General features: G+C 42.9%; 1 protein-coding gene across 1 annotated transcript in view; it reads left to right on the forward strand.

The window, feature by feature from the left end:
• The first annotated feature begins 599 nt into the window (after positions 1 to 599).
• Positions 600 to 14,294, forward strand: part of spon2a (spondin 2a, extracellular matrix protein) — a 23,617-nt gene continuing 9,922 nt past the window's right edge. Inside the window, exons 1-3 of the mRNA XM_019874892.1 lie at positions 600 to 858; positions 4,640 to 4,722; positions 10,320 to 10,548. Coding sequence (XP_019730451.1) covers positions 10,320 to 10,548 — 229 coding nt within the window. The 5' untranslated portion in view covers positions 600 to 858; positions 4,640 to 4,722. The remainder of the gene's footprint in view (positions 859 to 4,639; positions 4,723 to 10,319; positions 10,549 to 14,294) is intronic.

A 14,294-nucleotide genomic window follows, 5' to 3' on the forward strand; every position in this document is an offset into this window, starting at 1 on the left:
TCCCTTTTATACCCGAGGTCACTGAAGAGTTCAGATCATGAGTCATTTTGTGTGTCCGCTCATGTGTGTCCGCACTTGTTTATTTGTGCTGTTTCTCATTAAGCTGCTGAACTCAATGACATTAATCAGAAACGTAAGCTTGTTTTTAAACCACCTTTCCAGAAATATATTCTTACCTATTTCATCGAAACATTTCTACACACAGGCTTATTTAGTGTGCGCCTTGACATGATGATAAGTGAGGGGCGACCTGTAAGAAAAACCTCCTTTAGTTGTCCATGTGTGCAGCAGCTGGGGGAACTGGTGACTGCACGTCTGACACAAGCATGCACACACGCGGTCCTGAAGAAAAGCAGCCCTTCAGATGACATCACCGCTGGATCTGCCACACCATTCAAGCTTTTCTTCTCCAATCACTAAACAACTGCTGACTCTATTTCAAATTTCCCCTGCTACATATTCCTGCGATCCCGACACCTGCGCGTGAATACACAATGCAGAGGAGTGAGTCCAATGTGGTGTTGATTAACTTGTCTGCAGAGAGAGAAAAGAGGGCTGAGATGAAGGAGGTACGCAGTGGAGGAGAGGAGCAAGGCTCTTGCAACCTCCTTCCCATACAAGGAGAGGTGGAGGAGAGGAGGGGGAGGAGAAAGCTAGAGAAGGAGGTGGGCGACAGCTGGAGACAGTGATGAGAGAGAAAGGGAAGGGAGGAGAGTCGGGGATAAAGCCGGTCAAGGTTGATAAGCTTGCACCAGTGACAGTTGAGGCGACACGTGGAGCTTGCGTCCTCGCAGTGGTATCGGACCAGCCACAAGGCAGCAGCGTGACTCTGCCGCTGATTGATCGGAACCAACACAGGTAAGATACACGACACTCAAGCCTCCATTCATTCCCTCCACGCAGAGACAATTTCGTTCATTCTCTTTAAGGATGCAAATCGGAAAAAGATCTGCTGCTGCTGCATTTGGAATTCCGCTCAAGTGCATGTGAAGTATTCATGTTGCACTGAAGAGAACTTGCTTGAATAGCTGTGCTTATGTTTGTTTTAAACTCCATTGTCATATCACAGGTTGCAGTATGCCCATTCCTGTCCTCATATGCATGTAGACCTTGAGACATAAGTTTGAACTCGTGTTCCCAAGATTCACTGTCTTTTTTTTTCTGCAATTCTTTTTCCTTTTATTGTATTTATATAAGCTCTCTGGGAATCATATTACATGCTGAAAGATGTGAGGACATCAATGTTAGGAAAAGCCTACCGGAACAGCTGAATTGGGGTTATTTGAAGGCAATCAACACAAAAATAGTGGCGGCGTGCGAATTCCCCGTGAACATAATACTGAACACAGCCACATCCCCAGTTATAAGAGTGGGTTTACACTTTTGCAACTACATAACATTTTTATTTTTACTGACACTTGTCAAAAATTTTTGAGTTGACATTAATGTTTGAAAAAGTTTTTACAGGATTTTATTTGTCCCCTTGAGGGATAACATGACATCCAAATGTTATGATGCGCTAATTACCAGGATATTTTCAAAAGGCTGGTGACATAAAAAAGCTCATGATACTGTATAAAAATTCACAATATTGTAAAAAACAAAACAAAAAAAAAACTCATGATATTTAAAAAAAGCACCCTATTGTGTTTTTTGACATGATCCACCAACAAAAAAAATTTGGTGTGTTGAGTTTACTCACTTTTATTTTTCCAATAGAATTGTCTAGATATGGATACATTTTTTAAGGAGATATATTGTCTACTTAAAAATGTATCAGGATACAGATGATTTTATTTCGTGCATCCACTTGACAAAATAAAATTGAGTGAATTCAACATGCCATTTATTTTTTTAAGTGTAACAGCAGTGAGTGAGTTCACAATGCTGTTAGTTGTCATCAGCATGATTAAGATGACTTTGTGTGTGTGTGTGTGTGTGTGTATGTGTGTGTGTGTGTGTGTGTGTGTGTGTGTGTGTGTGTGTGTGTGTGTGTGTGTGTGTGTGTACACACACAACAAGTCGGCACCTAATAATGGATCAACTGTACCTTGCCATTGTGATGCTTCAAACAGGACGTTCTAAAACATAAGTGACCACTGAGCTTAGAGTGTTACAGAATATCATCAGCAGGTTGCAACAGAGATACCGAGATGCCAATGCCCTGAGAAACCAGATGATGAATGCCACTCAACTCCCGGCATGTTTTAGGACGGTGAGAGGCACCCAAGCGTCAGACCATTCGAAACCGTTGACATCAGCATGGTCTGCATGCTAGACGACCCGCAAGGGTACCTGACCACACCACCAGCCACAGGCGTCATTGTCTTGCATGGGCCAGGCAGCAATTACGCCGGATTCAGTGGTCCTCAGTGCTGTTCTCTGATGAAAGGCGATTCAGCTTGAGCAGAAATAATCGCTGCCAGGACAGCCAAGAGAAATTGTCTCTCAGCATCTCCTGGGTCGCCCCCGGGGGTCTCCTGCCTGCCGGTGGGACATGCCCGAAACACCTCACCAGCGAGACGTCCAGGAAGCATCCTAATTTGATACCCGGGCCACCTCATCTGGCTCCTCTCAATGTGGAGAAGTAGCGGCTCGACTTGGAGTTCCTCCCGGATGACCGAGCTTCTCAGCCTATCTCTAAAGGAGAGCCCAGACACTCTGCGGCGGAAACCAATTTCGGCCGCTTGTATCCAGGATCTTGTTCTTTCAGTCACAGCCCACAGCTCATGAACATAGGTGAGAGTAGGAACGTAGATCGACCGGTAAATTGGGAAATTTGACTTTCGGCTCAGCTCCTTCTTCACCACGACAGACTGATACAGAGTCCGCATCACGCTGCAGCGATCCGCCTGTTGATCTCACGCTCCATTCTACCCTCACTTTTGAACAAGACCTCAAGATACTTTAACTCCGTCACTTGGGGCAGGATCACATCCTCAACCTGGACGTTTTTCTGACTGAGGACCATGGTCTCATCTCAGACTTGGACGTGCCGATTTTCATCCCAACCGCTTCACACTCGGCTGTGAACTGCTCCAGAGAGAGGTGGAGATCATGGCTTGAAGAAGCCATCAGTACCACATCATCTGCAAAAAGTAGAGATGCAATAGTGAGGCCACCAAAGTGGACCCCCTCACTGCCTCGGCTGCGCCGAGAAATTCTGTCCAGAAAGGTTGTGAACAGAACCGGTGATCATGTATGTAGATAGATCCACAAACACAATCCTCTACTTGTTTTATATATGTTTAATTATTTATACTGTTACTAGCTAGATTCAATAACAGGAATTTAGGGCACCGTAAATACTGTTCTAGGGCTCCTGCTAGCCATGGCCCCAAAGAACCAATTTTTTACACCAGTGCGTGGAGAAATTCAAATATTCACCACATAAAACACCCACTCTTCTACTCATAAAATATTCCTGAATTAGAAGTAGATATATTTAATTGTGTCAAAAAATGTAAAATATTTGGACATTTGTACTATAAAGAGCAATTTTTCATCTTTATATTTCTTGATGTTGCTGATTGGTGGGGAGAAGTCACATGCTACCAATGCCTAATACTATTAGGCTAATTAATAACTCCAACATTTGTTCCCAAAGATGGTTCGATGTACATTTCTCACACTAAATTTGAATACTGACCAAAACTGTCAGTTCAAATTTAGTAGCATCACTTTAAATATGAGTATATTTCTTTCTGGTTCCTTCTGTTTAAAATGTGCTTGTTTGCAATGGAGGCTTTGAAGAGCTGCAGTCTTTTCACTCTCCTCTCTGAAATCTTGCCCACCGTGTCATTGTTTCCCTTTCTCCGCCTGCATGAGACACAGTCAAGTTCGCCTCCAGACTTGAGTGTATTTATCTGTCTCCGTACGTCAGGGCTGGCCAACTTTGAGCACATCTGAGGAGGAACGCGGCAAACGACCTTCCTGACATCTTCTTGTTAAAAGCCAACATCTGAGCTGACTTGGCGCGCGTGCAAATGTGCGCTTGTGCGTGCATAATTCCTTGCCTGTGTATAAGAGCTGCGGTCAATGCGTATATTATCTCTGCATGCATCTACCATAATTATACGGTGAGGGGTGCCCATGCGGCGGCACGTTTGGCCCCATGCCACTACCCTTGTTTTTATTATGTCTTCTGTCTGGGCGGAAAGAGCCCAAAAAAATCACTTTGCGCATCTGTGCAAATGTATTGATCAGCTTTTAATGTGAAAGTGTGAAATCAAAATAAGCATACTAAATACGATCAAGACTGCATATGATGCATATATTTTTAGCAGCAGGAGCAGTCATCAATCAGCCTATGTCACTCATATCTATGTGTTGACTGACAGAGAGTTTAATGTGGCAGTGCAGAAATTCACGAAATGGCTTTTATGTGTTATAGTGTGACACTTTTAGAAGGAAGATCAAAAGACATGCCCCGAGTCGCATCGTTTAGCGATTGTTATTCCCGCAAAGGTTACATGACATGCTCTAATTGCCTGAACAGACTTCCCTTTTGTTTGTGAAAAGGACAAATTGCACCAAAAATGCGCATAAGGAATTGTTCGAGTGCATTTATTTCATTGTTTGTGATTGACGAGGAAAAACAGCCTGACAGCACTGACCTCCTTTTCCATCCTTAACACAGAACAGACGAGACAGTGGCTGTTCGAGGAAAACCTCTGACTCCAGGTGGTGAACTTTCATTAACCTTCCTCGCTGAAAATCCAGGTCAGAACTTGTTTGTTGTACTCCTCACTGTCTGAAGCTAACAAAAGCAATGAACCCTTTTCGCAGTGATGTCCACACTGTGTTGACTTTACTTCTGCTACTCATATTTGTTAAAATGGCTGGCTGGATGAAGAATGTTGTAACTAAAGATGAAGGCTTGCCGCAGTTTGTCGGGTCATGAGGAAAAGCTTATTACTAATTCTTCTCATCCAAACATGACGAAGTGTGTGGCGAAACTGAGTTCAGCCCAACTCCCACAGATGAGCGATCTGACTTAAAAAACTGAATGCAAGAGGACAGAGAATAGAAAGTGGACAACAGGCTACAAAACACAAGATGAGACGCTGTTTGCCCCCTGTCCACTTCATATTGCCCCATAAGCGCTGTGCGAATATGTACCAGTAGTTTCCGCTGTTTCGTGCCCTCACTGTACCCCACAATGCATCTTGGAAAAGTAATGAACAACCAAAAGGTCATATATCCCATGATGCATCACGCCTCCAAAAATTATTTTACGTTCCTAGGCTATTGTTTGATTACGGTGTGAAACTTCACAACACGACCGGACAAAGTGCTCTGTTTGAATTCATTTTGGAAAATACATTAATCTTAAAACATTTTATTGAATTTATTTGTTCAGTATCTCTTCAGTTACGTCAACCAGCTGACCTTGATACGGTACCTTGGAAGTACTCCGATAACCGATTAATTAAAAAAGTAGATACTTGCAAAAATAACAATACAAATATAAATTTCAGACAGAACATTTAACTTTTACACTACTTATTCCTTTTGGGCCCCGTTTTTGAAAACAGCACACATGCACCTTTGTGTAAAAACTGACGCATGTTGATTTTCATGCGGGTGAAAGCCTCTGAATGGGCCCCCGTTGCATCTGACATTTTGGTGACTGAAAGTAGACTTAACTTTAGAACAGCTGAAAGCAGCTTGACCAAAGGTGGAAGGTGGTCTCTGTGCCCACTTCACAGCCACCACCTGTACATCATCCGCAAGTGGAGATCTTTCAGTTCCCTATAATCGTACTCTGCACACGTCAATATCCTGCATGGACTCCGGCAAATCAGTTCATGCTTCCGCCCTGTGGACCACGTGCCTCTCCAGTGCTGAATTTAAAGTGAATGAGAGTAGCCATTTCCATTGGCCAGGAAGAAAGTTGTTTGTGTTCACCCACAATAGCACAAATGTGAGCATCTACTACAAAAAAAACACACAGAGAAAGAAAACTCCACCCATGTGCAAGGTGAGACTGTGCTTTGTGCTTGATTTATGCTGGGCATTAAAATAGGATCGTTGTAATTTGTTTTTCTTCACAACAGAGAGAAAATGTTCCTTAAGGGACAATAGTAAAAAATAGGTAAAAATGTCATCCTTTTTTTTGGGGGGGGGGGGGGGTTGTTGGGGGGAAAAATTGGCAGAATTTATTTTTTACAGTAACTTGAACAATGGATGAAAAAGAGTTTTATCCTTGACGTCTGATTTCAAAACTAGCTATCCATCAATGATTGTGAATACGTAATAATATGAGGAGATTAAGCATCTTTATGGTTTCGCAGTCACAACAATACGTCAATCATATAAATAATAGAGAATGAGTGAATCATTCAGAACACATCCTAAAATCCTGCAGTGAGCTAGCTTTCTTTTTACAGAGAATTCTCCGAAGGCGGGCTGTAACTGTGTTGGCTAACGGAGTGCCATGACTTCCCAGAATGAGATAGAGGAAACAAAAAGAAGAAGCTCCCACTTGCATAATTCCTCAAAAATGTGTGCTTGCTTCAAGCTGTTCATGGGTCACCCCCCGTTGAAGTTTACAGCAAAACTGACAAAACAAACTTCAAATAATAAGGCATGCAAATTTTCAAACAGCCACCACTTCAACTCACACAGAGTGGCAACACACCTATCTCATCCAGGAGACCTCAGTGGTGCCCGGCATGTTGTGGCACAACGCGGTAATGCTCTGAAGGCATGCAGCTCTAAATTCGGATACTGTAACAACCCAATGAAAAAAAAAAGCAATTGTTTAAAAATCTGCAATATAACAGGGAGAACGGTGCTTTCCTGATAATATAGCAGCATTCTTCTCGATTTACCCTTCGTATTACATATTAATCTGTCCGTTTTATTCCATTAGCAGCTGTCAAGATCCAAGTTACAAGATATGGAGAGCAAAAGTGATCGAATATCTACTTCAAAACCGTTTAAAGCTGATATATCGTGAATTCCACAAAAGTCACCGACTGGAGTTTGTTTTGTCACTTAGCTTTTCACCATTTCTCCTCCTCCTGTTGCCACGGAGATGATCATGTGACTGTTCTTTTGCGTCAGCATTTTTACAGCAGGCTCTTAAAACTGTGATGTGCGCCATGCACGGTTAGTGGACTCTGGGAATTGATAAAACACTAGAGGAAACAAAAAGAAGAAGCTCCCACTTGCATAATTCCTCAAAAATGTGTGCTTGCTTCAAGCTGTTCATGGGTCACCCCCCGTTGAAGTTTACAGCAAAACTGACAAAACAAACTTCAAATAATAAGGCATGCAAATTTTCAAACAGCCACCACTTCAACTCACACAGAGTGGCAACACACCTATCTCATCCAGGAGACCTCAGTGGTGCCCGGCATGTTGTGGCACAACGCGGTAATGCTCTGAAGGCATGCAGCTCTAAATTCGGATACTGTAACAACCCAATGAAAAAAAAAAGCAATTGTTTAAAAATCTGCAATATAACAGGGAGAACGGTGCTTTCCTGATAATATAGCAGCATTCTTCTCGATTTACCCTTCGTATTACATATTAATCTGTCCGTTTTATTCCATTAGCAGCTGTCAAGATCCAAGTTACAAGATATGGAGAGCAAAAGTGATCGAATATCTACTTCAAAACCGTTTAAAGCTGATATATCGTGAATTCCACAAAAGTCACCGACTGGAGTTTGTTTTGTCACTTAGCTTTTCACCATTTCTCCTCCTCCTGTTGCCACGGAGATGATCATGTGACTGTTCTTTTGCGTCAGCATTTTTACAGCAGGCTCTTAAAACTGTGATGTGCGCCATGCACGGTTAGTGGACTCTGGGAATTGATAAAACACTCGTGACGTGCGGGCCTGCGCTCAAGAAAAAACAAAAAAAAACTGTCAAGACTTGGAGTTTTGCAGCTCCAAGGGCCGAGTAACACAATCTGACCCCTTGAAATAGCCCGCGGGGACAATGTGCACACACGCGTGCTTGTTTGTGTGCTGACTTGACCAAATTTAACCGTGGGCATTCTGCAGCTGCTGCCAGGTTTAGTTATAGTAAATCAGCTCGCAGAAACGGCACAGCAGGTCATCGAAGGCCGGCGCTCTCCTGTTTCTCCATCTCATGCGCGCACACATGCAAACTCAAAACATCTGCTAATAATATAGCAAATACATGCGATCACATTACCAGAAGGATGTTTGGCCTGGAGGAATGAGATGGGGGGATGACAGTCGGGTTAAAGGAGGGAAAAGAGAGGATGATGGGTGATGACGAGAGTCGAACGAGGAGAAAATGGGAAAGGACGATGGAGGACAAATGAATCACAGTGGAGTGAATGTTGGGGGGAATGAACAATGGCAGGATGAGTGAAGGGAGAAAACTAATATTATGGTGAGATGGACGGTAGCGGATTCTGAGAAAGTGGCAAGAATTCATGGGAGAGAGTTGGATGGTGTGTTAATCATGGGAACGAAGGAATGAATTACACAAGAAAGTGAAGTGGTGAATGATTAATGAGAGAAAAGAAAGTGATGGATGCGTGATTAAAGGATGGCTAACACTTGAGAGAATGTTGAAACGGGCATTGTGGGATGAATGAGGCAAAAAATAAGATGGCGGTGTCAGCGGTGAAAGGAGGATGAGTCCAATGAATGGAATTGATCCCATGCCAGCTGCACAACACTATGTGAATGAATGCTCTGCAAAAACAACAACAACAACTTGTATATTTTGGTCTAAGACTGTATTTAAATTGTAAAAACTTTAGAATATAATTTATGAACACTGATGGCAACAATGTTAGTTTGCACAAGAAAGCAAGCGTTTCTTCCAAAACAGAATTGGTTTACAGCCAGCTTACCTTTTTTTTTTTTTTTCGACGTTTGTTGACTTGAATTTTTGAGTTCAGCCAACTTTTCTTTTATATGAGGATATGCGACAATAAGTAATCAGGTCAGAATGTCCTGCTGAGGGAATTACTGCAGGTGCATAAAAATAAAGACAAGAGCAATTTGTATAGTTTGCACCCGAGAGGATGATATTCAAACATCAAAGACACGTTCCGTTTCGCTGCTCCGCTTATTAAAGACAGTCGGTATGAGTCAGACTTGGCGGCCAGCGCATGGTCAGTCGCTGAGGTCAGTAGAGCAGCACAGCAGAGTGGATTTGAGACTATCATTAGGGATGTTGTCCATGTTGTCTTATTTTGTTCTGGCTTTAGCACCAGTGTCGGAACACACACACACACACACACACACACACACACAGACAGACACACTCTCTCACACAGACACACACACACACACACACAAACACAGACAGACACACTCACACACAACCACGGGCAAAAGAAGAATAAAAAAAAAAGGCAAAGCGGTTCAATCGGTTCACAAGGCTTAGATAAGATGGATGAGGGGTTTTATGAGCTCATAGGAGCTTTCTGTGTCAAGCCTCCGATTGATTGTCAGGTATCGGTTACCCAAACATTCACAATGACATCATCTCTTTGTGCGCATGACACTTTTACGAGGTGTATTTCTACAATGATCCCCTTTCTAGGTATTTCTGCTACTCGACTTTCAGCTTGTTCCCCCCATCAGGGGTAGCCACAGTGAGTCACTCGCATGATTTCTTTGGCACAGTCGGTACGACGGATTCCCTTCATGACACCACCCACCCATTTTTGTTTGGGTTGGAAACAACACTCGGTGGGAATCAAACTAGCAGCGCCTGTAGTGAAGGCAGCAGCATGAAACAGCACGACCGGTGCCTTTTCTATACATGTCGATAGATATACATTTCAATACATGACATGTTTACATTTGTGTTCAAGCAACAAGGCAGAACACAGAAAACAAAAAGATAACCCAAGTAAACATAAAAGGCCACTTTTCAGTGGTCATTCTATTTATATTAGGAGGGGAAAAAAAAACATTCCTAGCTACAGCAAGTTTTACAAGTTGATTTGGATCCGGTCCCGTCCCATCTAAGTAGGAAGCCATCTCACCCCTTCCTTTGTTTTTTGCCTGCCATGTTTAAATGATTGTGGCATTCAATAACAATTACATTTAATTCTATTTAAATGAGAGTTTCGACTGTGAGCAGGAGACTCATGAAGTGAGTTGCAAATTCCACATCGAGCCACCCTGGCCTAATTAATGGCTCACTCATAAACAAGACAAACAGGAGTTAAAAAAAACAGAACATAAAAACAAACATTTCTGGGCACTATGAATGTTGTTGTCTTTGCAGAAATTGCTTTATTGTCGGAAGCGCTAAGTTACTTCAAAGACACACCGAACACATGTAACCATTCTACCCATCTGTTTTTCTCAGATGATGTCATCACAACAATTGAAGAGCGGTTGGCTGGGGAAGCTTCTGGTCGTATTTTTGAAGCTCAGCCTCGCTTTTGCTGGTCCTCTGCGTCCACTCAACGGGACCGAATGCGCAGCCAAAGGCCCTGCTTCCTACATTGTGGTATTTACCGGTTACTGGAGCCCACAGGCCTTCCCGAAGCAGTATCCATTGTTCAGGCCCCCTGCTCAGTGGTCCAAACTCATAGGTGAGAATATACTGGCAGAATGGGAATTTCTCCATTGTGAGACAGATAAAAATTTTCTTATCTTATCTTATAATACTACTTCTTTGATCTTTGAATCACCTGTCAGTTTTATGGTTTGTGTGACTTTGGCATTGTGTTTTCTCGTACAGCGGTGCCTTGAGATATGAACTCATAATGATATGTTCCATGACCACGCAACACAAAATATTCGTATGTCAAATCATCTTGCCCAACTGAAATGAATGGAAAATGCCATGAATCGGTTCTAGCTGATACCCCACCCAAAAACAATTCCAAATTTTGTAAATTTTAACAAAAATAGTACTCTATAGAGTACTATAATATTATATACTGTATAATATTCTAGTTTATAAAAACTTATGGCAGCCCGATGGTCCAGTGGTTAGCGTGTCGACCTCACAGTGCAGAGGTACCGGGTTCAATTCCAGCTCTGGTCTCCCTGTGTGGAGTTTGCATGTTCTCCACGGGCCTGCGTGGGTTTTCTCCGGGTACTCCGGTTTCCTCCCACATTCCAACAACATGCATGACAGGCTGATTGAACACTCCAAATTGCCCCTAGGTGGGAGTGTGAGCGCAGATGGTTGTTCATCTATTTGTGCTGTACGATTGGCTGGTAACCAGTTCAGGGTGTCCCCCGCCTACTGCCCAAACACGGCTAGGATAGGCTCCGGCACCCCCTGTGGCCCGAGTGAGGATAAAGTGGATCGGAAAATGGATGGCTGGATAAATATTTATAATAATAATAATAATAATAATTAAATAGAATGTTAAAAAAACAACAAACAATTAGCACATTATGATTGATTCAGTGTGGCTTCTTCTGGTGTGTTCATGGGGGGGGCACTATGGGACAGTCATAGAGTTTTGCGACTCTGGAATTTGCAGTGATATTTTTCATTTCTCATGGAGGATGAAGAATATACAGTATGAGGGATTATGTTTTATGTCCACATGTGCTGCTACAGTGTTTGTGTTCAAATATCTGTTCCTTAAATCATTATTATGACGCCCCAGCTATTCATTAGACCGTCTTTGGCATTTTTCATTATGTGTTAGTATTAAAAGCAAAATTATGTGGGTGTTTTCGATACACAACATGGAAAACTCTTTTTTTGAAGAATGTTGCACATATCACAAGCCGAAGAAAAAAAACCACTGCTTGTATTTTGAAAACCTTATAAGTCGGGTCAGTGGTATCTCAAAGCACCATTGTATAGTTTATAAACAGGAATTTCCTAATTGAATTGGTACTCTTTTATAAAAACAACATCCTCCAATGACAGCATGGTGGTAGAGTGGTAAGCAAGTCTGCCTCACGGTTTTTGTGGTTTGTGGTTCAAATCTTGGCTTCGGACTTCCTGTCGGGAGTTTGAACATTCTCCCCGTAATGAGTTTTCTCCGGCTTCCTCCAAAACTCAAAAACATGCTTCTTAGGATAATTAAAGACTCTAAACTGTCTATCGGTGTGAAGAGAGTATAAATGCTTGGTTATACACTACATCTTAATTTCTATAGTGCTTTCACATCAGCTCCAGCTGTAACAAAGCGCTTTCCGCTACATTTAACATAAAATAACAGTAATGCAACAGAACACAAAATGTTCACATCGACAATAAGAAAATCTTAACAACTATTCCTACATACGTCTTGTTGTTAGAAGTGGTTATAGATGAAAGAGGAGAGAAGCAAAGTCTTCTTTCGCCAGTAGTTCAGTGATGTCATGATCACAGCATGCATGTTGTCACACACGTCTGCTCCAAGCTATGTTTGAAAATGAACAAGAAGCAGTGGCGTCCATGAACCACTACAGAGATTGGCTCAGCTCTTGTGTCCCACGTTGATCTGCTTCATTTTCAAGAAAGGAACGCGGAAATTAAATTGAACTACTTTTCATTTTTCAGACCGAACCTGTCTGTTTGGGACATATTTTGACAATACCCAAATCTGTGTGCAGAATGCTCAGTGCGACCTGACTAGCTCAACAATTCAAGATAAATGTGCCATTGGTGGTATGATGATTGCACATGTTAAAATGTCAACAAACAACAACAGAACAGATTATTTAAATCATGATTTTTTTTTTTCAAGACGATTGTGAATTCGGAACTAATTAGAATTTTATGGATTGAGTTCTGTGCAGACAAGAGACAAATCCAGAGCCGTACAGGAAATGTGCCGTCAGTTTAGCTGGCAAGCACTCCAGTGGCCAACTCAGCACTTGCCCAAACTCAGCTGGCCTTGGGATAGGCTCCACCTCAACTGTGACCCGAGTGAGGCCAAACGTTATAGAAAATGGATGGATGGTTGGAATTTACCACGGTGCTCATCTGCTGCATCTGGTGGGTCACTTCCCCACTTGCTCGGTTGCACCAACTGCAAAATCACCACTTTGCTTAATTGAGTTTGGTCTGTTGTAGTCATCCTTCATCCTTTATCAATCCAAACCGTTCAGATTGCCCACGAGTATTTATGCTCTCTATGAAGTGTCACTTTATGGCCTCGCTGTCAGCAGGCATTTCTACTCACAGACACGAGCAGTGGCGAGATGTTAATGAGCTAAGTGGTGAGTAGCAGACGGCCTAAATGCTACCAGATGGCTTTCGGTGTTTCTCTAACTGTCTCCTGACTGTCCAGCCATATCTATGATATTTTTCAATTACCCTCAATCCTCCCACACCCCAACATTTCCACTGGTTTACCACAGCGCTGGCGATGAAGAGTGCAGCGGAGGTTTGGGGCTAAGGGAAGGTGGGTAATGACTCTTGGGGCGTGGTTGGGTCAGACCTTACCTCAGAGCCCAGAGCAGAATGAGAATCAATTCAAGCTCATCTCCGCCCCCCCCCCACCCCACCCCCAACCCACTCCCCCCAATCAGGGATGGATGGCAGATGTTTATGCATGTGTGTATCCAAGTGTGTTTGTGCCAGACCACTGTTGTGCGTCAGTGCCTGTGGCGACTGCGGCTTTCTTCGGTTTCAACCGCGCCAGTCCTACCATGCCAAAAAATGATGGCCTACTTACTACACGAAGAGGCAGAAACCGAAGCTTTGAATCCAGCTGTAGTGGCAATAGTGTGTCCTCTATTGATGGTAGAGGGCACAACCCGTCAAGGTGTTGGGAGAATGGTTTGAGGTTCCTTTACTGACGGGACAAGGACACATCTCTGGGAGAATGGAGTGTTTCAAAAAATGACGACAGTACGGGATGCCTTAATGTCTTGGTGGGGCTTAAAAAAACATGATGGGTTCTTGAATTTCAAGGTCTTGATGCTTGTGGGAACCTGGTTGGGATGGAAATGCAATTATGGGCATCAGTAATGACAGAACGGGAAGAAACAGGATAGTGTGTAAAGTGTCCTGGTCACGTTGTGTGTATGGTTTGCTGTGCTTTGTGCATTAATACATGTGTCAAGAGTGTTTAAGTATGACTGTATGTGTGTGTGTGTGTGTGTGTGTGTGTGTGTGTGTGTGTGTGTGTGTGTGTGTGTGTGTGTGTGTGTGTGTGTGTGTGAGAGAGAGAGAGAGAGAGAGAGAGAGAGAGAGAGAGAGAGAACCTTGCAAAATAAGTAAGCTAAGGCAGAGCCATCCGAGCATTTGTCAGTGTGTTTCTGGCTAACCTCACTCTGGCCTTCAAACCACAGGTCCAGGCTAGTGCTTCTGCGGTTTTCAATAAGAAGCTCCATTTTAGCCTAAATATGAATCGCTTCATAGATGACCAGGACTAAA

The sequence above is a fragment of the Hippocampus comes genome, unplaced genomic scaffold (assembly GCF_001891065.2).
Source record: "Hippocampus comes isolate QL1 unplaced genomic scaffold, H_comes_QL1_v1.1 scaffold118, whole genome shotgun sequence".
NCBI classification, from domain to species: Eukaryota; Metazoa; Chordata; class Actinopteri; order Syngnathiformes; family Syngnathidae; genus Hippocampus; species Hippocampus comes.